General features: G+C 36.2%; 1 protein-coding gene across 2 annotated transcripts in view; it reads left to right on the top strand.

Moving 5' to 3' along the window:
* The window catches only part of UVRAG (UV radiation resistance associated), a 410809-nt gene that overhangs the window by 156531 nt on the left and 230225 nt on the right, over positions 1–24053 (top strand). For both annotated transcript variants that reach the window (XM_051987076.1, XM_051987077.1), the window contains exon 8: positions 18370–18496. In XM_051987076.1, coding sequence (XP_051843036.1) covers positions 18370–18496 — 127 coding nt within the window. The remainder of the gene's footprint in view (positions 1–18369; positions 18497–24053) is intronic.

Below are 24053 nucleotides of genomic sequence, written 5' to 3'. Positions count from 1 at the left end.
CCTACTCCCTCCCTTAGATAGTAAGTAATCCAATATATGTTAAATATGTGTAATTCTTCTATATATATTTCTACAAATATCATGCTGGCACAAGAAAAATCAGATCCAAAAAGGAAAAAATGAGAAAGAAAATAAAATGCAAGCAAACAACAGCAAAAGAAGTAAAAATGCTATGTTGTGATTCACCCTCAGTTCCTACAGTCCTGTCTCTAGGTGTAGATTACTGTTTACATCACAAGATCATTGGAACTGGCCTCACTCATCTCATTGTTGAGAAGAGTATAGAGTCTTGTTTTTTTGCCAAGTACGATGTTCTCCTGGTTCTGCTCACTTCACTTATCATCAGTTCATTTAAGTCTCTCTATGCTTCTCTGAAATCATCCTGGTGATTGTTTCTTACAGAACAATAATATTCCATAACATTCATATACCATAACTGTTCTTTTTCTTCTTTAAAATATATAATATAATATTATTCTCTCTGGGAGAAAGTAGGTTTCTTGGGGAGGTTTTCTAGAGGCAGCCTTAGTTGCAGTTGAAAGTAATAATCACCTCAAAACACAGAATAAAAATTCAGATCTTTTATTGTCTCCAATATAGCCAGGTTAGTTGAGAGGCCTATCTCTCTGCTTGGTTCCAAGAGCTCTTGCCGCTTTGTCCTTTGTTTCTGCCTCTGCTTTCTTCAGCCTCCAGAGCCAGCACCAAGTTGAATCTGTCTTGTCTCTGAAAGAGTCTTCTCAATCTTCAGCTGAACTCTGGACTTGTAGCTTCTTCCTCTGAAAACTCTCTGAGTGGCCCCTTTGAAGCTCTATTTATTCGAGAGAGCGAGGGATTATGGGTTTCTCCCAGAGTGCTTTCTTGCCCTAAGAGCTTCAAGAGAGGTGTGAATTCACAAAGTTACAAAGTTTACTTTGTGAATCTCCCATACTTGTGAATTCCAATAAGTAAAGGTGTAAACACAAGCATTGTATTAATTAGTTCTACTTAGTGCCTTATTTCAGGTTCTGGTCCAAAACATCTTCTTGTAAGATCAGATCAATAATCAACTCTGAGTTAGCAGTTTGTAAAGATTCCAACACATAACTTATTCAGCCATTCTCCAAATGATGGGCATCCACTCACTTTCCAGTTTCTTGCCACTACAAAAAGGGCTGCCACAAACATTTTGGTACATACAGATCCCTTTCCCTTCTTTAAGATCTCTTTTAGGTTATAAGCCCAGTAGAAACACTGCTGGGTATGCACAGTTTGATAGCCCTTTGGGCATAGAGGAATTTATTTTTAGAGGGCACACCTGCCCAATTCCCACCTGAACTCAATAGAAGAGAGATATAACTCTCTTATCCTGATTTCACAGGGTAACAGGGATTTCTCAATTAACTCCCTCACCTTTTCACTCTGATCAGCTTTGAATCTTTCTGACTCCCAATTCCAGGAGTTAGTAGGATGGTCTCTGTTCAAGATAAAGGAAAAAATAAGAAATGGAGTAGGAGAAGATCCTCTTCATCCCAGTTCCATTGCTTGTCCTCTAACTCATACCTAATAGCTCTTATTTTTTCAAGCAACAAGATTAGATTAGTGTTTGGATCCTCAAGCCAAATGAACTGCATCCTCACCCCAGTATCATTTCAAAGAAGCTAAGTGCCAATATCCTTGCTATATTAAAGGAAAATAAACCTGTTTTTGTTAACATTTGAATGATTTGTAAGTGCCTCATTTATCCCAACCCTGAACCAGAACTAATTCAGTGCTAGATATTAGTGCTACTCAGGAGATGTTCTTGGGCTGTACATTGGCCTTGAGTCACTGATACATGTGACTTGGTCCTCACCACAGGTTCTAAGACCTGTGTAGAATATGCTTTTATAGGCAGGCTTTCATGGGTCCCACTTTTCAGTGATTTTTCCCTAAAAGACACTCTATGATAAGATGTTTAAAGTGTTTCATTGAACTCATAGAGCTGGGGATCTAGGACACTTGTCATCATTCAGTTTATCAGATCCATTTTACTGAGGTCGTATAATTTATAACAGAACTGGACAAGATCCCTGACTTTGGTGTTACAAATTCTGGCTGTTACATTTATGTGACATGTTAGGTAAGCCCTTTAACCTCCTTGGGCCTTAGATTAAGTGATATTAGGAGACGTTTAAGATACCTTGATGAAGAAATAAATGAAAAAAATATTTATAATGCAATTACTATAAGTAAAGCCTCATACTGAATGGTGGGAATAAGCACCAAAAAAGTGCTGGTTCTCAAGGAGCTCATATTCTAATGGGGATGATGACACCCCCCATTAGAAAGGGGTGGGGGCATGTATAAAAATTTAACCACTTTTTTTGTAATGGCAAAGAATTGGACATTGCAAGGATGTCTACCAATTAGGGAATAGCTAAACAAATTATGGTATATGAATGTTATGGAATATTATTGTTCTGTAAAAATGATGAGCAGGCAGATTTCAGAAAAGCCTAGAAAGATTTCATGAACTGATGTTGAGTGAAATGAGCAGGACCAGTATAACATTTATAATAACAGTATTGTTCAGCAATCACTTATGATAGACTAGCCCTTCTCAGGAATACAGTGACTCAAGACAATTCTTGTAGAGAGCAGGAACTCTGCAGAAGTATATTTGAAACAAAGTGTTAACTCAGTGGAATTGATGAGATAATGATTCTCTAGTTCACACATAATCAGTATGCTGTAATGATGTAATTACAATAAGGTATATAAGGGCTAAGAAGGAATGGAAGAGAGACATTCTATCTTTGACCAGCCTCATGATGGTTTTCCTGCCTCCTGCACTCCTGCATAAAGATCAAGGCTGGGCCCTAGGTCCTCCAGAAAGCTAGCCCAGACATTACATTTTGTCGGTAACTTGGAAGGAGCTCACTGGACTCTTAAATATATTAGAGTGCATGTTTCCTTGGCTAAGGAAGAAAAATTAGATCCAGATATGTGGGAACTAGTGGGAGAGCAACTAATTGGACATTATGAAGCTAAGGGTCATGATTCAATTCCTGAAGAAACATTCCTTATGTACAATATAATACAGTTGGCTTTAAAGAATCCCATAAGTTCTTACAAAGCAGCTGAAAAGTATGGAGAATTGGACAAGAACAGCACTAAGGAACTTAAGGGGTGTGGTGCTTCTCACTTTCATAGCTCAGTTACACCCGAGCAGGCACCATTAGGGCATTCCCCATCTCTTGACCATCCTCCCACAATTTTACCTTCATGGATGGAGGGAGGAAGAGGAAGGGGAAGAGCAGTGACACCATCAGCACTACCCATGGAGGACCTTTGTCCAACCCCTATGACACAACTACAAAAGGCACTAATTAAAGCTAAATGAAAGACAAGTTACATCTGATTTAAAAATAGAAGCGTACCCTGTGATTGAAGAGTTTGACTCTTCAGGTTAAGAAAAAAGAAAATACATTCTGTTTAATCTAGAAATTATGAAAGATCTGAAAAAGGCTTTCACTCTTTATGGGTCTACATCATCTTATGTTAAGATGATATTAGAGAATTTAGCTTTTGAAATTTTAACACCTAATGATTGAAAATTTATAGCAAAGACATGTTTAGAACCTGGATAAAACTTGTTGTGGCTTTCTGAATATAATGTACTCTGTAGAATATAAGCCCAATGAAATAGGCAACTTGGAGTTAACATACCAATCACCTCTGACCAAATAACAGGTTTTGCTTCTGCTATCAAAGCATGGGGCAGTCTCCCAGGAAGACAATATAGAGGGGAAGCCTTCCCAAAAATAGCACAAGGTCTAAATGAACCCCTTGCTGATTCTGTAGGACCTTTGCAGACAGCTGTCATATGAACTATTGGTAAAAATGCAGCAACAGAAATCATGATAAAGATAACTTGCTAAAGAAAATGCTAATGAGGTCTGTAGAAGAATTATACTAGGACACAAGGAGATCATAAGACGATGTGCCACAGCGGGCAAAAATACCTTTTATACCAAGGTTATAATGCAGAGTTCCCAAGGTCTGAACATGAAAAGGCAGGGTCCCTTTTGGCAAGGGACTTCTAGAGAGACTCTTCAATGCTTTCAATGTGGTGAAGTAGGGCATCTGAAAGCTCAATGTTGGCATAAAAGACAGGGTGGGAGAACAAGACCAAAACCCCATATCGAAAATGCAACAGAGGCTTCCATTGGGCATCAGAATATAGAATGACTCAGGGAAACAGGAAGGGGACCCATCCCTGGGGCCCCAGGCAAAAAGCATTTGGAGCATGATGGCAGCCAATGCTATATCCAGAGAGTCTTTAGAAGTTCAGTACTCTGACATGACCAGTCAGCCAGGAAGTAATCTGATGGGAGAGAGAGATTACAATTGGGGGAATAGAGTTGTATGCACCTGGGACTACTGAGATATCCTCTGGAGAGATGAAGTTTGTCCCTGTCTGGCCTATAGATCCCTTGCCTCCAGGTATAGTAGGCTTGACCATTTCAACTATCTATGTAAATAATATACCATTGGAAGGGTAGATAGACACAGATGCAGATCGTACAGTCATTAGAGGTGCTAGCTATCCCAGTCAATGGCCAGAGATTAAAGCAGACATCTATGTATCTGGCATAGGAAGATCAATAACAGCTGAAGTTAGTGCTACCCCTTTGAGATGAATATTTGAAGGTGAAACAGGAGTTTTTACTCCTTTTGTAGTAGAAAAAATCTCCATCAATTTGTGGGGAAGAGATATTTTACTACAGTTAGGATTACAGATGAGTACTTCAGTTTTTTAGGCAGGGCTGCTGTTGAAGGCCTGCCAACACTTTCATCTCTTCCTATCCAATGGAAAATTGATACACCAGTGTGGATAGACCAGTGGCCTTTAGCTAGCAATAAAATTCAGGCCTTGTTAGATATAGTACAAAGCAACTTGACCAAGGACACTTACAACCTTCTCTCAGTTCTTGGAACTTCCTTGTATTTGTTGTGAAAAAGATATTTGGACAATGGAGGATGTTGACTGATTTGAGAAAAGTAAATGAACAGATGGAAACTGTGGGAACTCTTCAGTTTGGACTTCCATCTCCTACTCAGTTGCCTAGAGAATGGCCTCTTTGGGTTATAGACATTAAGGATTGTTTCTATTCTATCCCTCTAGATAAAGAGGATATGAAAAGATTTGCCTTTTCAGTACCCAGCGTTAATTTAGCAGAGCCTTATAAAAGATATGGACAGTTTTGACACAGGGAATGAAAAATAGCCCTACTATATGTCAAATGGATGTGGCTTCTGCTCTTATACTCCAGTGAGAAAAGTATTTCCAAACATTATGTTATATTACATGAATAATATTTTAGGATATGCACCTGAGGAACAAGTGTTAGAAGCATGTCTACAAAAGATTATAGAAATACTAAGGAACTACAAATTGCATATAGCTCCAGAAAAAATTCAAAGGCATACTCCGTTTCAATATTTAGGATATGATATATATCCTAAGATGCTTACAGTCCAAGAACGGAGAAGCTAAACACCTTAAATGACTTTCAGAAATTGATAGGAGATATATCCAATAGATGCGTCCAGTGTTAGGCTTGAGTATCTATCAGTTACAACCATTATTTAACATTTTAAGGGGAGACAGTGCTTTAAACTCACCATGCCAGCTTACAAAAGAAGCTCAAGAGGCTTTGAGAGAAATTGAACTGGCTTTATCCAATGTAGTTGAAAAAGTTACTCAGAAACCTTTGGAAATATCAGTTTTTGCCACACAAGAGGCACCCACAGTAATCCTTCATTAAGGAGACAGTGTGATAGAGTGGGTCAACCTCCCAGCACAACCAGAACAAAAACTTACTCCTTACCCAGTGCTTGTGGCTAGAATTTTATTAAAGGCCACTAAGCGAGTAATACAATTATCTGGGATAAGACTTGACAAAATATACACCTTTTATACAAATGCACAAATTAATGTATGCTGTGAAACCATCCCAGAGTGGCAAATTTTATTGGCCACAGCTTTAAATTTTATATACGGGTCTCTATTAAAGATAACCCAACTATTACATAATTGGCAATGGATTTTTGAAGAAAACGTTTCTAAGGTTCCTCTTAAAGGACCAGCTATCTTTAAAGATGCATCCAAACATAAAATTTGTGCTGTATGCTGTCGTGACTTAATTATAAAGAGAGTAGTCAGAACTCCTTTTCAGTCCACTAAGCAAAATGAATGGTATGCTCTCATGCTAGCTCTTCCAGGAGATGTAAATATAATATCTGATTTAACCTACTCAGTAGGTATGGTACAAAGAATTGCCACAACCCAAATAAAATTTGTAGCTTCTAATATATATCAGCTCTTTAAGGAACTTCAAGTGCAAGTGCGAAAATATCCCGGTAAGATTTATATCTTGCATGTCCACTCTCATAGTGGATTTCCAGGTCCTATATTTCATGGAAATTCCAAGGGAGATCTCTTTCTAATCATGTTAGCCAATACTCCCTTTATTTCAGATAGCCCAAAAATCTTATTCTATCATCAGGCTGCTTGAGCTTTATGTTTGCAATTTGGGATAACAAGAGGAAACTAGGAGCATAGTAAAAGACTTTACAGCTTGCCTTCTTTTCCATGCTCCTATGCTCCCTTCAGGAAAAAACTCTTGTGGTTTGAGACCCTGTGAAATTTGGCAAATGGATGTGACCCATTATAAATCTTTTGGTCATCTGTCTTTTATCCATGTTGTGGTGGATACCTTTTCAGGATTTACTTTTGCAATACCAGCAGCAAAAGAGATAGCCAGAGTGGTTACTGGATTCCTTATACAGTGTTTTGCAATCATGGGTGTGCCACAAGCAATAAAAATAGAGAATGGACTTGCATATACTTCTAAACATTTTGCACACTTTTGTGCACAGTATAAGATTTTACACACCATAGGCAACAGCAAAGAGGAGAAACAGAGACATCAAGACACTCCTCCAAAAACAAAAGAAATGGGGAGCCATGGATAACCCTAGAGAACTTTTAAATTTAGCCCTTTATAATTAATTTTTTTATTTTTAATGAAGATGCACTGGCTCCGGCAGACAGGTTTTATAACCCACCAGAAGAACAGTCTCCAATGCAAGCAGCTCCATTATCTTTAGAGAATCGCCAGGTCATGTGGGAGACATCCAGAAGGTGGTAAATGGAAGGGACCAGACAGGTTAATTGCTTGGGTGAGAGGGTTTGCTTGTATCTATACAGATGGAGAAGGAATCAGATGGGTGCCAACAAGCCATATTTGCCTTTTCCATAAGAGAGAGACAGAGAAGAACCAAGAAACATTGGGTGATTCCATTGCTGACTGTGCCCACCCATAAAAGAGCATGGCATGGACATCAAAAATTGTTAATGAGACTTCAAAACCCCCAGGAATCATTGGAATCCCTGACACATGAAGTAATGGACAATAGATTGGCTTTGAACTATCTCTAGGACTTATGGGCCTGTATAATTCCTCATGTTGATTTATGTTGTTTGTTACATCATTACTAACCTGTGTTATATTACTATGTGCTTGTGTAATACCTCCCATGCTGATAGATTTATATATACCTGTTTCAAGTGAGACCCTTCAGGAAACATGCTAACAATATCTGGTTTGATGTTCTCACCTTCCTGAGAAGTCAGGGACGGCTTGACCACCTTGACAACCCTTTGTTTTATCGTATAAAAGAAAGCAGGAACTCTAGAGAAGTATACTTGAAAGAAGGTGTTAACTTGATGAAATTGATTAGATAATGATTCTCTAGTTCACATATATACTTAGTACTTAGTATGGTGATGTAATGGTTCTCTAAATTCACACATAATCAGTATGCTGTATTGATGTTATTATATAAGGTATATAAGGGCTAAGAAGGATTGGAAGAGAACATTCTATCTTTGACTAGCCTCATAGTGGCTGTTCTGCCTCCTGTACTTCTGCACTAAGATCAAGGCTGGTCCAGAGGTCTTCCAGAAAACTAGCATGGACATTACAAATTCTAAAACACTCATGATGGAAAATACTATCCACTTGTAGGGAGAGAGCTATGAAGCCTGAATGCAAATCAAAGTATACTATATATTTTGTTTGTTTGTGTGTTTGATTTTTCTTGTTTTCCCTCTTTGTTCTGCTTCCTCTTTCACAACACAACTAATTTGAAAATATAATTAACATGATTTTAAATATTCTTTTCATCAGAGTGCTTGCTGCCTTAGGGAGCGAGGGAGGGAAAAAATTAAGAAAGCAAGGAGGCAGAAAAATTTGGAACTTAATCTTATAAAAGTGAAAGTTAAGGGGAAAAAAAAGAAAGGGGTGGGGGAGTTTTCATTTTCAAGTCAAATGGTAAAATCCCACAACTTTCTGATGTTGAATTTCATGATAGTGCCAAAAGCTTTAATGACTAGGACTTTATTTTTAGTTTTTAATCAATGTTAACTATATCATCTGCAGGTGAAGTATCTGACTATATTTCTCCAGTGGTTTCTTCCCACAAAGATGGTAGTGGGTCCTAGCCTGGTAGTAGTGCTTTTTCCAGGAATCTTGGGTTCATGGTTCCTTCCAGATCTGACTCTAAGAAACAGACAAAGTTAGTGCCTGGAGTGTTGGACTTGCTAGTCAAGAAAACTGGATTGGAGTTCTGTGAACATGGACAAGAAAGATTTTTTACATCCACTCAGTTTCCAATGTCTTGCCTCTACAGAAAGGACTGCCACGAACATTTTTGCACATGTGGGTCCCTTTCCCTCTTTATTTAAGATCTCTTTGGTATATAAGCCCAGTAGAAACCCTGCTGGATCAAAGGGTATGCACAGTTTGATAACTTTTTGAGCATAGTTCCAAATTGCTCTCCAGAATGGCTAGATCCATTTACAACTCCACCAACAATGTATCGGTGTCCCAGTTTTCCCGTATCTCCTCCAGCATTCGTCATTATCTCTTATTGTCATCTTAGCCAATCTGAGAGGTATGTAGTGGTATCTCAGAATTGTCTTAATTTGCATTTCTCTGATCAATAGTGATTTAGAGCACCTTTTCATATGACTAGAAATAGTTTCAATTTCTTCATCTGAAAATTGTTCACATCCTTTTACCATTTATCAATTAGAGAATGGCTTGAATTCTTATCAATTTGAGTCAATTCTCTATACATTTTAGAAATGAGGCCTTTAACAGAACCTTTGAATATAAAAGTGTTTTCCCAGTTTAATGCATCCCTTCTAATCTTGTCTGCATTAGTTTTGTTTGTATAAAAAACTTTTTAACGTAATATAATCAAAATTATCTATTTTGTGTTAAGTAATAAACTCCAGTTCTTTTTTGGTTTCCTTTTCCACATATCTGAGCAGTAAACTATCCTATGTTCTTCTAATTTGCTTTTAATATCACTCTTTATGTACAAATAATGAATCCATTTTGACCTTATCTGGTATACAGTGTTAGGTGTGGGTCAGTGCCTACTTTCTGCCATACTAGTTTCCAATTTTCCAAACAGTTTTGTCAGCTTGTGAGTTCTTATTTCAAAAGCTGAGGTCTTTGGGTTTGTCAGACATTAGATTACTATAGTCATTGACTATTTTGATCAACTACTATATTCCTTAGCCAGTACCAAATGATTTTGATGATTGCTGCTTTATAATACAATTTTAGGTTTGGCATAGCTAGGCTACCTTCATTTTCTTTTTCTTTTTTCATTAATTCCCTTGAGATTTTTGACCTTTTGTTCTTCCAGATGAATTTTATTATTATTTTTTCTACATCTGTAAAATAATTTCTTGGGATTTTGATTGGCATGGCACTGAATAAGTAGATTAATTTAGGAAGTAATGTCATTTGTATTATATTTGCTTGGCCTACCCGTGAGCACTTGATATTTTTCTAGTTGATTAGATCTGACTTCATTTGTGTTGAATGTGTTTTGTAGTTGTGTTCATATAGTTCCAGACTTTGCCTTGGCAGATAAACTCCCAAATAATTTATATTATTGACAGTTATTTTAAATGGAATTTTTCTTTGTGTTTCTTGCTGTTGGACTTTGTTGGTAATATATAAAAATGCTGATGATTTATATGGATTCATTTTGTTTTTTGCAATGTTGTGAATTGTTTTTAGTAGGTTTTTAGTTGATTCTCGAGGGTTCTCTTAAGTATACCATCATATCATTTGCAAAAACTGTTAACTTGGTTTCCTCGTTATTTACTCTGATTCCTTTGTTCTCTTTTAATTTAATTGCCAAAATTAACATTTCTAATACAATATTGAATAGTAATGATGATAGTGGGCAACCCTGTTTCACCCCTGATTTTATTGGAAATGTTTCTAGTTTGTCTCCATGATGCTTGCTGATGGTATTAAATAAATGCTATTGGTCATTTTAAGGAAAACACCATTCATTTCTATACTCTCTAGTGTTTTTAATAGAAATGGGTGTTGGATTTTATCAAATGCTTTTTCTGTATCCATTGAGGTATTTATATGATTTTTGTTAGTTTGGTTATTGATATAGTCAATTATGCTAATAGTTTTCCTAATAATGAACCAGCTCTGCATTTCTGGTATAAATCCTACTTAGTCATGGTGTATCATCCTGGGGATGATTTTTCTGCAATCTCTCTGCTAATATTTTATTAAGATTCAAAAATCTTACTTTCCCCTTCTCTAGTAAGTTGTGATGCCTTGATTAGGAATTATGGAGCTTTACCCATATTGTCCATTATTTCTTTGAGTACATTATACTCTCTTGCAATCATATCTGTCTTTTAGCTCCTTCTCTTTGTGACTTCAATTAGACTTATAATTGTTTTCTGTTTATTACTTCACACTCCTTTCATTTTTTGTGTTACTTTTACATAGCAGTTGTCGAGACATATCATGTTCTAACAGGAATATTACTGGATTAAAAGCACTGAGACTTAGGTTGAAATTCTGTACTTGATATTTTCTGTCTTATTGATCCTCAGTAAGTCATGCATTTTTGCTTAGCATTGGTTTTCTCATATGTAAAATAGGAAGAATAATATAGACACTACCCATCTCTCAGGCGTCTTCAGAAGAAAGTTGTTTTTGTAAACTTTATAGGACCATGTAGAATTGTTATGAGGAGAGTGTTTTTTATACTACCCTGCATCATAAAAAAGAAACTCAGGACCTGCTATTTTTGGTTTTGTTCTGTGTTTGGACTTATGATTTCATCTGTGTAGGTATATGATAATAATAGATAATATTTATGTAGCTCCTTTGAGGTTTGCAAAGAACTTTATATATGTTAACTTTTTTGAAGCAACTAGTATTTTAAACTTTCTCTACTCACTTATCTCTTACAGTGTAAAAGCTTTGAGGCAATGAAAGGCCAGCAACTAGCCAATAGCTATACAGCTGATGTACAGCTAATTTATCAAAGGAAGGACTTTAATCCAGGCCTTTGGTTCTCTTTCCAGCTTTCTATCTCATATTCCACATAGTAATTACTATTATCATCGTATTCAGCTAATAAATTAATAAATAATTCATGCTTTTAGTTCTTCTGGTCAACTACTATCCTTATTTCTTTTGATTTCCTAAATGATGCTCTAAAAATTGTCTTCTTTCCCCAAACTGGCCTGTTTACTGTGACAGGTGGGAATCTCACTTTGTGATTGAAAGACAAAAAAATCATAGAAAAATTTTTACAAGATGATATCATCATTACATGAAATGTGCATTTACTTGTGAGCAACATGAAATTCAGTAGATCTGAAAGACAACCAGCTCTTCTTCTGGGATAACTCAACAGGTATTGTATCTAGTTTGCAGCTCTGAATGAGACATGGCTGGTAAATGAAGGCTTTCATACTGAAGCCAGAGCTGGCTACATGTTTTTCTGGAGTGACTGCAGTAACGGGGAGCTCTGTGAATTTGGCATGGATTTTGCAATCAAAATTAATATAGTCAAGAGGTTGTATGCACCCCAAAGGAGTGAATGAAATGCTTATGACAATGCAATTGCTTCTTGTCTGGAAAGTATTTTGCTACCATCATCAGTGTCTATATTTCCACCATGATAAACCTGGATGAAGTCAGGTAAGAATTTTGTGAATACCTGGAGATCCTCATCATTAATGTGCAAAAAGAAAATAAGTTTGTAATTTTGAGTGAATTTAATGCCAGAGTAAGTACAGGCTACTAATCATGCTAATAAGTCCTTGTCAGGAATTGAGTCAGGGAGAGCTACAGCAATGATCACTTACTACTGAAGACTTGTGCATTTTATGATCTCATCACCAAAACTGTCTTCCATTTACCTAAACACAAAACTTGGTGGATGTACCCTCACAACAAACAACAGCATTTATTACTTATGTCATTATAAGATGTGAGGGTAATGAATGCCATTGTTTGGCATTCTGAGAATAGACTTTTCCTTTCCAACCTAAAACTTTCAACAAAAGTGGTTGCCCCAAGGCAAAATGATAACCAAAATCTTAATATCAGTAGATTATATTGTTTCTCTAAACAGGAAAAGAACAGTTTTTTGTGTGATGTTTAAAAAGTCCAGGAGAAAGTTTCTGGATCACTAATCATTTTATTAACAATACTAGGTAGCATTTTATTATTAAAAAGAATGGTCATTTCTTCATCCCTCTTGTACCAAAGACAACTCAGGGCAATGAGCTTATAGTTTATATGTCCTTAGGAGAGTAGGTGTTCTTGAGGGTGGCAGTCGGTTGTGATCAGTTAACACTTAACTGAGAGAATGAATATTACTATGAAAGGGGAGACTATTCTAATGCAAGACTAGAAGATGTAACTTGGATCATGTTATTTACTTCTGAATTATTCCTAGTCCCTGGGAAATCTAGACAAAAAATTTATAGTAAAATTTAGAGCAGAAGACAATGAAGTGGAAATTTCACCTTATATTAAATTCCTTGTAAGTTTGGATAGGATAGCAATAGCTAGATTGGGAAGAATATTTCTTTCTGCTTTCTCGGTCCTATTCTGATGAGTATTGGAATGAGGACAATAGGAAAAAAGGGGAGATCTCTCCAAATCAATAATATTTCTTTAATTTGATAACTAGGAGGGAAAGCTGAGCCAACACACAATTGGCAACAGTACAATAGAAAAGGAGTAAGCAACTTTTAGAGATTTGATGTACAATACTACATTTACTTATCTGAATTAAACACTTGTAACATCAAATTTGGTATGAAGAAAATGATAGGGGAATTCAAAAGCTGCTAAATGAAAAATGAGAACTGCATAAGGGTCTGCCTACAAGTTGGTTCATCCATCTATAAAAAGGCAGTGTTTAACTCCCATCAAAAGTAAAGTGCAACCAAAGGTTAGAAAGCTATGTTCTTCTTGATTCAGTAAGAAGACAAGTGAAATTCAATTTTAGACTGATAGTAACAATCTAAATTGCTTTTATGGTGCCTTAAAGGTTATTTGTGGGCCCAAGACCTATGGTGCATCTCACTTATTTAATGCTGATGGAGCCACATTGATTAGTAATAAAGACATGATCTTAAACAGATGAGCTAAATGCTTCCATAGTGTTTTTACCAGATTGTCATCAATCCTGAAACCACTGACCATTTATCTCAGGTTGAAATCAATTTTTCCCTCATTGAAGTTTCAACTGAAGAAGAGTTTTGAATACCATTCAGCTCCTCTCCTGTGGCAAAGTACCTGGTTTTGATTCTATTCAAATAGATTTTACAAGGTAGGGAGTCCACTGCTAATGCAAAAGCTGACCAAAATTTTTGCAAGAGGAGGCTTGTAAATCCAGAAGTTTAAGGATGCTTTCTTTGCCCATCTCTATAAAAGAAAAGAAAATGGGTTGTCCTAAGACAATCTTGGAGTGGGAGAAAGTTCTTTCTCTTAGTCATTGTTGCTAAGGATTCTTCCCAGAGTCCTTCTTAATAGGCTGATTCTTCCTCTAGAAGATTGTCATCTAATTGAGAGTCAGTGTGGTTTCAGAAAGGGCTATGGAATGGGTCAATATAGTGTTTATTGCCTGACACCTCCAGGAGACAGGAAAGGAATAGACAGAAGTTTATACACAATGTTCTTCAATCTGAGCAATGCTAATTATGAGGGCTTGTGAAAAATTCTGTTAAAATTTTGGAGAAGTTTCAGTGTTGTACATTAGTATCTTGACAGCATGTTTGCGCAAGTTCTGAATATTTGTGATGCTTTCCTAGTCACCAGTAGAGTGACGCATGATTATGAGCATATTCTTATATGTTTTTTAAAAAATTAAATTTTTTTAGGTTATACATGTACATTCATTTTTTACATGTTTCCATGAATCATGAGAGAAAAATCAGAACAAAAGGGAAAAAAAACTATGAGAATGGGAAAAAAAGTATGATAATGAAAAAAAAATTTTAAAGGTGTAAACATTTAGATTCACATTCACTATCCACATTTCTCTCTCTGAACGTGGATAACATTTTCCATCCAACGTTTATTGAAATTGTCTTGGATCATTGGATTGCTGAGAATATCTAAGTTTATCATAGTTAATCATTATTACAATCTTGCTGTTGCTGTGTACAGTGTTTTCTTAGTTTTGCTTGCTTCACTTAGCATCAGTTCATCTAAGTCTTTCAAGGCTTTTCTGAAATCATCCTGTCCATCATTTCATATAGAACAATAATATCCCATGACATTCACATACCATAACTTATTCAGCCATTCCCCAATGGATGGGCACCTATTCATTTCCCAATTATTCACCACCACAAATAGAACTGCTACAAATAATTTTGCTCATGTGGGTCCTTTTCTCTTTTTTATGAACTATCTTTAAATGAATTAGAATTGCAACACTTCAAAAGAAATGAGATGCACACATTTAGAGACATCTTCACTCCAAAATGTTCGTGTAAATTGTTTGTGTCCTGTTGTAGATAGAATCTTCAGAGTTTGTATTGGTCTGATGAACCACAATTGGGCACAACTATACCTTGATTCCAACAAAGTGATGTCATTTTGGTCCTCTTCCACAATGAAAGACAACAACAAACTATGTATTAAGTACCTCCTATGTACCAAGCAGTGTGCTAAGCTTTAGGGATACAAAGAAAGGCAAATGACAGTTTTTGCCTTCAAGGAGCTCATAATCTAATGGCAATAGCCAGTATCTTAAAAGGAAAATGAAAAGCAGAAGGGATAAGAAGATATGCCTTTGGATGCAGGGGCATATTAGAGAAGTCCAAAAAAAGCTGTCTGAGAAATGAAGAAATTATTGGCCTGGATGCTCTCCTTAAATGGAGGTTCTGGAAAGCACTTTCTATTCTCCACGCCAATCAGAGAACAATAAAGACCCTAGAACTAGAGGATACCAAAGAAGTGTGAATACCAAGCCTGATGTCATGCAGAAGGAAGAAGATCTTGGGGTTTAGTGGAGAAGTGCAGTATGACTGGTTGGGGAATGAAGAGTAGGACCCATTTCACAAATGATTTTATGGCCTCTGTAACAGAGTGAGAATGCAGTGACTATGAAGAAGGGTTCAGGTAGTCCTGGAGAGAATCTTCTTTCCAAGTCAAAGAAAATTTTTCCTGTATGATCTCAGCCACATGAGTAGATAAAATAGCATTGGTGAGGTCTATAATCTTATTCCACTCATCTTGGGCCTGGATTACTTGTGCCTATCACATTGACAATGTCAGGAACAAATTTAGGGATGGGCATGATAACTTTCTTTAGCCTCTCTATTTACCGGAAGTTGCCAGGGACCATCTATTTTCCTCACAGGTCACAGATGATTGTAAGAAGGAGCTAGTATTAGGAATCTTCCAGCTTCCTTTATTACTGTATATAAAGAAGAAATATCACTATTGGCCCCATCTTGTTTGGTGTTAAATATATAGGGTGGTTTGGGTAACTCCAAGTGTTTTCATTTAATCCCTATCTATCATAACCTGCAAAGGGATTTTTGAGATGGTTTGTCCAGATACTGATTGCCAGGAGTTCATGGAATCTTTTTTCTCTGCTTTCTACAGTCTGTAATTTCATATGGGTGATCCAGGTGAGGCAGGACCTTTGAGAAAAAAATCAGGTTCTTTAGGTTTGAATGGTGTTGAAGCATTCCCATTACTCTGTGTGGGATTTCATTGTAGAATTTTGCTAGTCCCACAGGCTAGCTATCAACAGGCTTTCTTATTTCTTCTCTACTTCAAGAGCCATTCTCAAAGCACCCTATGAGACAGTTAGCTCCCTTTGCGCAACTAGGAAGGTAGGGAGCTCTATATCCCTATCTTGAGAGTACTTATTGTCTAGACTATCACTATCTAAATTTCCTGTTTCAGACCATATTAGATTAGTTATATTGTAATAAAGGCCCATATCAGCTGAGATTCCGCTCAGATGGAGGGATGTAATTGTTCCCTGGACAGGTTGGTCATTAGATATGACATGTCATCTCATCCCCAATAAATTAAATCAATTTATCAGGCACATGTATTTTAAAAATATCTACCCCTCCCTTATAGATCCCCATATGGGTAAAACTATCTTAACCATCTTTAAAAAAGCCGAAGAACAGCCTTTATTTGGAGCATAAAACTAATTGATCCTTCTTTGAAGGACTGTAGTAAGTCCCTGAACAGCTAGCTCCTCAAACTTATGTAACTGCTTGTGGAAGTGTCTTAACGCTGGCTCTATTGAACCATGATCATAGCAGTCACACACCAGTGACTCATTAAATGCTCTTGAATCCTTCCTGATTTCCAGGTGGGAAAAGCCCACCCAGGCCCTCTTCCCTCTTTAGGAGAAATTATATGTTGTGGTGCAATAACAGGATAATCCCTGGGCTTTCTTACCACATGTTCCCAAGTCTGTTCCCCACACTAAAAGCTCCCATTTTATGACTTGGGTGTCAGTGTGATATGGTGCATTGGCTGAGGCCTGTTCCTATGAGCTGCAACTTGAACCTTAGCTCCTTGAGCCAATCAAGCCCTGACTTTTAGGGCAAAACTAGTCTAACTGAAGGTGGTGGTGAAAAGAGGGGCAGTAACTCAGTTAGATAGGGATTTGTCATGAGTGACATACAATGGACATTAATTAACAAGCAATTCTGCTAAGGATTAGGGATCCAAGATAGCCGCTATTTTCAAGGAGCAAGGCAAGAAGAATTTTACTGGGAGAAGAAAGCAACAGATGAAGAAAAGCGAAGTAGGGAAAGAAGTGTTTGAAGTTGACAGTGAAGGGAAATTTATAGCGAGTGACCAGGAAATAAGGTGGTGTCTTGGTTCCAGATAAGTTAAATTAGAAACTCTCTTATCAGGGCCCATGTGGAATTCTGGTTTTTAGTGACAGAGAGAGAGAAGATGTGGTAATGAAGGCCATGTGGTAATGTGGTAATGAAGGTAAAGAAGTGGCCTAGTTTGTAGTTAATATGGCCAGAAAATACTTAGGGATTTGAGAGTTATTTCAATTCATTTCTAATGATTTCTGTTGTATGTCAGCTAGTATGAAATTGAACAAATAGTTTTATGTCTTCCATCAGGAAGCTGGTTAGAGCAGTGGATAGAACATTAGGTCTAGAGTCAGGAAGACCTGAGTTTAGATTTGGCCTCAGATAATTTCTAACTGTATGATCCTGGACAAATTATGAAACTTCTTTATCCCTATTTGCTCAATTGATAATAGTACCTTTCTCCTTTTCTTCTCCTTTCATACCAACTTTTCAAAATGAAGGGAGAAAAAAAAATCAGTAAAAGTTATCATTTATATAGTATTTTAATGTCATAAAGTACATTCAAATAAATGACTTCAGTTATTCCTCATAATAATCCTATGAAGTAGAAAGTTTATTATTATCCCCATTTTACAGATGGAAAGACTGAAACCCAGAAGGGCTAAAGGACTTGCCCAAAGGTATGTAACAAATGACTGATACAACTAACAGTTAAACCCAAGTCTTCCAGTAAGAGTTCAATATTTCTCCACACTATCTGGCACTGCCTTATAATGTAAACATCAGATGGTTTCTGAAGGATCTGTGACTTTCAAAAAAATGCCCTTTCATTGCAGGTTATTTCTGTTTCTAATTAAATTCACAGAATCCGAGATATTAGAATTGGAAGGAACTTTAGAAATCATCTAGTCCAGCTTTCTCTTTTTTGTATAGAGAAGAAAACCATGTTGGAAACATGACCTTCCAGAATTAAACAGGCTGGTACCCTCAGGATTCATACTTAGATTTTTTCTGACACTTGGTTTGGACTGTAAGTTCATTGAGTGTCAAGATTGTTCTTGATTTTGAAGTTTAATAAAACCCAGTTGCTTGTTGAGTATTCATTGACAATTTTTTTTTAATGTTTATGAAGGTTAAACATCTCTCTCTTTTTTTTCTTTCTCTAGAAAAAGGAGAGTGAGTGCTTACAGTTGAAACTTTTGGTTCTTCGGAATGAGTTGGAAAGACAAAAGAAGGCTTTGGGAAGGGAAGTGGCATTACTGCACAAGCAGCAAATTGCATTACAGGACAAAGGTGAGTGAAAGTGATGAGATTAGATTCAGGAAACCAAATAATGAGATTAGGGTTCTTGGGGGTCAGAGAGTTAAATGATGCTAGATATTAGAACCAAATGAAGAGGTTTGGCTCCCCTAAATCCCCTTAGGATTCGGCACATGACAGAGAGTTGTGGGAACCCCCTTCTGGTAGCACAGAGATCCTTTGTAAAGGAATTTATGAACCTGAAAAGCTGGACTGATAAAAAGAAGTTTATTATTGCCATTGTGAAATCAGCCTTTGCTATGCATGAAGAGAAAGACTGAATTCCTTGGTGGCAAGGCCTGACAGAGAAGTAAATTTCTAGTGGAGAAATCCCGACAGAGAGGTATAAAGTCTTGTTGGGGAAATAGGTGAGGGAGATAAAGAGAGGGTCATGCTGAAAGAAATATTATTTCAGCGGACAGAGGTTTCCTTGGCATAGCATGGCATGTTAGGTCCTCTGCAAAGAGTGAGCGTAAAATTGGCTCATTTTATAAGCCTTGGCTACAAGCTGGAGGTTGCTCTTGATGGGGCTAGTCAGCACAGCTTGAACTGAAATTGAATAGAATTGAATGAGTCTTTGATTAATTCAATAGGGTTGGAATTCTCCAGCTCTGGACTCAACTAGCCCCACCTAGATAAACCACTTTATCTTGATTCCCTGGGTCGGGTCTCACAGAGGCAGGGTTCAAGGAGAATTTCTCCTTGAAGGAGTTTTCAGAGCGTTTCAGGGTCCCCCTTTCTGTTTTAGGCTCCCCTCCTCAAAAGCACAGAGGAAGAGTTATCTACCATACTTGTATATTAGTTTTTGTTTTTTTTTTCCCTTCCTTTCTCTATCCTCCATGTATTCTTCTTTCTGTAAATCGAATAAAATCAGGAGAAAAAAACCATTTCTTCTTTCTCATCTAATTATGGCTAATGAATTTTCATTTGACTACATAATACAATGAATCTGTGTAATCTAAATAAAATAATTTATTGTAAGTTAATATTTATATTAACTTATATCTATATTATTATATTATTGTAAGTTAATATTTAATATTAATATTTATTTTAAGTTAATAGTTTGCTGTTTGCTAAATTGAATTCTCAAAATTTTTCTCTTTATCCTATGTAGTGCTTTGTAATTAGTATTTCAGTATGGATGTTTCTTCTCTTGATATAATTCTGTTTGGCATTGTCCTACATAATCCACCTTCCTTCTACTTTCTAATCCTTTTACATCTCTTTCCATGACCTGTACTCTTAGGATCCAGTGACAATGGCTTTTCTGGCTGTTCCATGAGCTAGGCACCCAGTCTTTTGGTTTCAGGCATTTTGTCCCCAGGGGCTAGAATATTCTCCCTATTCTTCTCCAAGTAATGACTCCCTTGCTTCCTTTAATTCTTAATTGAAATCCTACTTCCTTCTTCTATCCCTTTTAATCCCAGTGCCTTCCCTCTGTTAATTATTTATTTATCCAGTATTTAGCTTTCTCTGTATGTATTTGGTTGCCTTTTGTCTCCCTCATTAGATTATAAGCTTCTTGAGGCAAGGGTCTTTTGCATCTTTTTATATCCCCAGCACTTAGCCTGGCATAGTGCCTGGCCTAGAGTTAAGTGCTCAAATAAAAACTCGTTCACTGACTGTCTCCTTTTGGTGAGGACAAATAATTTTTATTTCTTGGATATTATTCAGTTGAACATGTGCTAATAGTTATTTCTATTTCTAATTAGGTTCACAGCATCTCAGATATTAGAACTGGAAGGAACTCTAGAAGTCATCTAGTCCAGTTTTCTTTTTTTTGTGTAGAGAAGAAAATCATGTTGGAAACATGACCTTCCAGAATTAAACAGGCAGGCAGTAGCAGGATTCATACTTATATTTTTCTGACACTTGGGTTGGATTGTAAGTTCATTGAGTGTCAAGATTGTTCTTTGTTTAAGTTTAATAAAACCCAGTTGTTTGTTGAGTATTCATTGGCAATTCTTTTTTAATGTTTATGAATGTTAACAACTCTTTTTTTTCTTTCTCTAGAAAAAGGAGAGTGAATGCTTACAGTTGAAACTTTTAGTATACTAAAGATATAGAAAAAGGGATGTTGCCATTTCCCATTGTCCTTGTCAGAAAATTTAACAGAGTGGTGGGGCAAGGGAAGAAGGAAAAGTCACTTTTTTGACATTCAGATGTGTCTGTAGGGCCTGATCTCTTGTCTGAGAATTCCTGTTTTAAAAATCCCACTGTCATAGTTGGGGGGAAATAGGATGCAAAGCTGTGAATAATCTTATAGATCACTTGTTCAGGACAGTCTACACCTGACTTCAAGGTGCAGAACCTGAACTTGGATCCCAGATTTTCATATATGACCTTGAATAGATTTTTTAGTTCCTCTGTAAAATGAAAGGATGGGACTAGATGACTGAGGATATGGTAGCTCTAGAGTGATGATTCTCATTTACCCTCTTCTTTTTTGGAAAGGGAGAAAGAAGCTGAGACAGAGAAAGCAAGTGACTTATTTGTGGTCACAAAACTAGTAAGTAGTGGAATTAAGATTTGAACACAAAATCTTTGATTTTATTTTTCTGTGCTTTTTCTACTATAACAAATAGCCTTTTTTATAGGAAAATCCCCAAACACATTTCTGCATAAAACAAATTTTATTTAGAAAGCCACCTTTACATAACAAGTTAAATTTAATAGCTCACTTAAAAATCCCTCAATATGTCATACTGGTAATGAAAGTAGCTCCTGTGCTGTACCGTATAGACTATTTGGCTATGTTGTAATTTCATAACTTGATTAAATTAGTTTATAGAGAACTGTGATTTACAGAAATTATTGTTTTACTGGTTTTGCTGTGGTGAAAGAACAACATTTGTGTCTTTTCTTTATAATGGTGATTTAATGCACTTTTAGTTGTAGTGGAGAAATAGTTCACTAATATAAATTATGCTAAGGACTTTTTAACTCAGGGTGATTTTTTCCCCTTGCTAGTACTTACTTTGCCTTAGGGTTTTGAGCCTGTGAACTTGGAGTTAGATCTGATAGGTTGGAACTTCTGATTTTTTAATCTGGGCCTTGCTACTGATTCCTCTGAGCAACCAAAAAAGGAATTACTCCACATGTTTGTCTTTTTACACATCTGTTCATCATGGATCACTACATCCCTATAACACCATATGGATTAATTTAAATTCTTGGAAGAATTAAGGGGTGTGTGTGTGTGTGTGTGTGTGTGTGTGTATGCAAATATACAGAGTTTACACTTATATGTAAAACTTCTGCAAGACAGAGTATTTTATTAAAGAGATCCAAAAAATAGATTTTACTCATGGTGATGGCACATTGAATCACTAAAACTCTTTTGTGCTTTATTTTGCCTTCTATGTAATAAGACCTATTTCTCCGCAATGGTTTTCAAGTTTTGTAGTTTGAGAGTAACTTCTAGCAGATCTAAGAAATAAATTATTACTTTTTTAAAAAAGATATCCCAAACTCACAAGTAGACTTTCATTTAAAACACAGATTAATAGTTTGGCTTATGATATTAATGAAAAAGTAGATATAACTTCATTAGTGATTCCTTAAAATCAATTGCAGTCTTTCAATTGCTTCAAGTGAGATATATACTTTTAATTTTTTGTGTCACTCCCCCTTTTTGCATCCCTCCCCCACAACCTTTCAATGACAAGGGGTGTTGCCAGTTTCATAAAATTCTAGATCTTAAGGCTGGGCTTGTCTTTAGGGATCTTTCACCTTGACAGAAATAATTACAAATCAAAAGTCTTGTATATCAGTGCTCCAAGAGAAGTGATGAGGATTTTTAGGATTATCATTTGTTAGCCAGAGGAACCCAAAAGAGAGGGAAATTTTTTTTAGGGTGAATTTTTCTCCCTTCTAGAAATGTTGACACATGTTTTTCAGGAAATGAGTGGTGAGTAGAAGCAATTGCTACTTCATGATTCAGCAGGTTAGAATGGCCAAGTTGAGCAAAGCAACCACTTGGGGACTTTTGTGTAAACATTTGAAATCTTAGGAAAGAAATTTGTAGTAGATTTGGTAATGTGTAGTCAATTTGCAACTTCTCAGGGGGAAATGTTACTAGAAAATGTCATGAAAGTATAACATGTAAATGTTAATATAATTGAACCAATGGTGAAATAGGGGATTAGGTTCCCATTACTGACCACCAAAAACTACAATCTTTTGCTAGGGAATGCTGGATATACACTTTTCTGCATACAGTTTTATAACAAAATATTAATTGTAATTTTACTCACTTTTCTTTACACATTAACCATAAAATAACCCATCAAATGCATTACATAAACTAAAATTGGTAACATGCAAAACATTTTTCCTTGCTACTAATTTCCTAGAATTTTATGCTCTTTTGTGCTATAGAATTTCAGTTAAAACAACAGCACTGATTTCAGACAATATTTACTTTTTTTTACCCATGAAATCCATAGTACCATATTGTTGTACAGGAAATAAAATTCTTAAAACTAAAACATTTTATAACCAGGATCTTACCTTCCATTATGTCAGATGATGGTTTGAGGGCATCATATTTTATACTATCCTGTGTAAAACTCTTTTCCTTGGCTGCCATCTGAAAATCAAGGGAGAAATTGCTAGGCATTTTTTCACTGCTATTAGAAAACATCAAGACTAGTAAGGTCTTTGATGCTCTGTCCTTCTTTGCTAGTGGATAGAAATTATATAGAATACTCCAACTTCAAATAATCTGCTAGTGGTGTCTCCAAGTGCCATTTTAATTTCTTCAGGGTGTCCAATTATGTGAGCATAGCAGAGGTGAGTTGACATTTAATCTTGAGACTGCAGTCATTGATGGCATTGGCAGCTTGAGATCTCTAGCTAGCTGATTGATTAGACTGACAGCAGCTACAGACATTTGAGAATGAAACTTATTGAACACCTTATTTTCTCACTGAGCCACATCACTGACTTTGCACACTTCAAATATACCCTAAAGGACTTGTACTGTTCTTGAGGGCATAATGCAGTAAAGAACTTGAGTTTTAAAGATAAACCGTGAAAATATGCAACAAGTGCAACAAAAGACCATTGAAACAAGTTGCTAGAATGCCAGTAACTCCATTACTTAATGCACGTTGCACCTTTAATTTTTTTCTCTACTACTCATACCTGTGAATGTGCATGACTAATAAGACAAAAGTGAAATGAGGTTACTAATAAAATTACCTAAATGTTAAAAGTTGCCAAAGTTAATCATGAATGATGAGAATTGTATGTTAGTGTGAGAGGTGGGGAAATGGCCAATACGATGACAAAAGAATATAAATATAACTGAAGTAATAGTAAATTAACTTAGAAGTGCTCATTCTTTGAAAAAATTTTAGTGAAAAAAATATTATTGCTGTTTATTATTTTCAGGACTGTTTAAAAGATGAGTTTGACTTTTATTCCTGCATATGAAATTTACTTGGTCAAGTCATCTTACTTCAAGTAGATTAACCACTAGTTACAGAAATATTTTTTTTAATGAAGCCATTTCCTTTTTATCCCTGCTGTTTCTCATTTGGCT

Source organism: Antechinus flavipes, chromosome 3 (genome assembly GCF_016432865.1).
Source record: "Antechinus flavipes isolate AdamAnt ecotype Samford, QLD, Australia chromosome 3, AdamAnt_v2, whole genome shotgun sequence".
In the NCBI taxonomy this organism is placed as follows: domain Eukaryota; kingdom Metazoa; phylum Chordata; class Mammalia; order Dasyuromorphia; family Dasyuridae; genus Antechinus; species Antechinus flavipes.
Note: the sequence above shows the minus strand (reverse complement) of the source record. Positions and strands in the feature narration are given on the sequence as shown.